This window comes from Aspergillus campestris (assembly GCF_002847485.1).
Source record: "Aspergillus campestris IBT 28561 chromosome Unknown P168scaffold_22, whole genome shotgun sequence".
NCBI lineage: Eukaryota > Fungi > Ascomycota > Eurotiomycetes > Eurotiales > Aspergillaceae > Aspergillus > Aspergillus campestris.
Window position 1 is genome coordinate 30001 of NW_020194357.1, and position 1055 is coordinate 31055.

Genomic DNA, 1055 nt, shown 5'->3' on the forward strand with positions numbered 1-1055 from the left:
TTTCCCCGGCACCATGGCAACGTCCCCGGCGCACCCCAGGCCCTCCCTCGCCGTCTCCTCCCTCCCTCATGGTCCGGGAGCCCCAAGCCCGAGCCCCGATACCCGCCAACTGGTCAATCCTGGAGCCCCGACCCCGAGCCCCGCCAACTGGCGAGTCCTGGAGCCCCGAGCCCCGAGCCCCTCCACGGGCCCCGCCCCATCGAGCCCTGCCAACTGGCAAGTTCTGGAGCCCCGACCCCCAGTCGCCCCGAGTCCCGCCAACTGGCCAGTTCCTCCCCGGCCTGGGAACCTAGCCGGGTCCCGGCTGACGCACAGCTACCCTCGCCGACCCGGGGACCCATGGACCCGCGCCAACTGGCGAGTACCCGACCCCGCCAACTGGCCAGGCCGAGTGATTGGAGTCCTCTTCCGCAGTTTCACCTCGGTCCTCCTTCGCAGGTTCCACCTCTGGACTCCTCCACCGACCACCAGGGGTCCACGGAGCCCCGTCAACTGGCCAGCACCGCGGCCCGAGCCCGAGCCCGGCCGCAGGCGCAGCCTGGCCCCTGGCCCGACCCCCGCGGCGGCCCTCACCGCCCGCGGCCAACTGTGGACTTTGTCCTGGCCGCCCGCGCGCCTGCCCAAGCCATCGTCGCCAACTGGCGGGTCACGCGCCCCGGAAGGTAAGGGTCACGGCCGGGAAACCCGGCCGCCTCCCCCTCCAAGCGCCCGGCGCTGCCGGACCCGTTGGTGGGAGGGTGTCAAAGACAAATCTAGCCAAGGTCGGGCTGACGCTCAGCGACTCGTAGCAACAAGGCTACTCGAACGCGTACACGACCCGCTTGGTCACTTCAGTCGTCTGCAGAGGATTCATCCCCGCGCGAGGTGACATTGCAATCCGCCAGCCAGCTCCCGGGGGTTTCTCCCCGGGGGCCGTCGCCAGCCTGCTGAGGTACATGGCCCGGAGGCCTATTCGTATCCAACTACGACGTGCGGGCAACATCGCCGCGTTCCGGCACGGATTCTGACTTAGAGGCGTTCAGCCATTATCCGGCAGATGGTAGCGTCGCGGCACT

General features: G+C 69.7%; 1 protein-coding gene across 1 annotated transcript in view; it reads left to right on the plus strand.

The window, feature by feature from the left end:
• Window positions 1-717, plus strand: part of P168DRAFT_307951 (uncharacterized protein) — a gene marked incomplete at both ends in the record, with an annotated part of 1168 nt that extends 451 nt beyond the window's left edge. The window contains one exon of the mRNA XM_024839153.1: window positions 1-717. This exon is cut by the window's left edge and continues 43 nt beyond it. Coding sequence (XP_024688426.1) covers window positions 1-715 — 715 coding nt within the window.
• Window positions 718-1055: the final 338 nt, after the last annotated feature.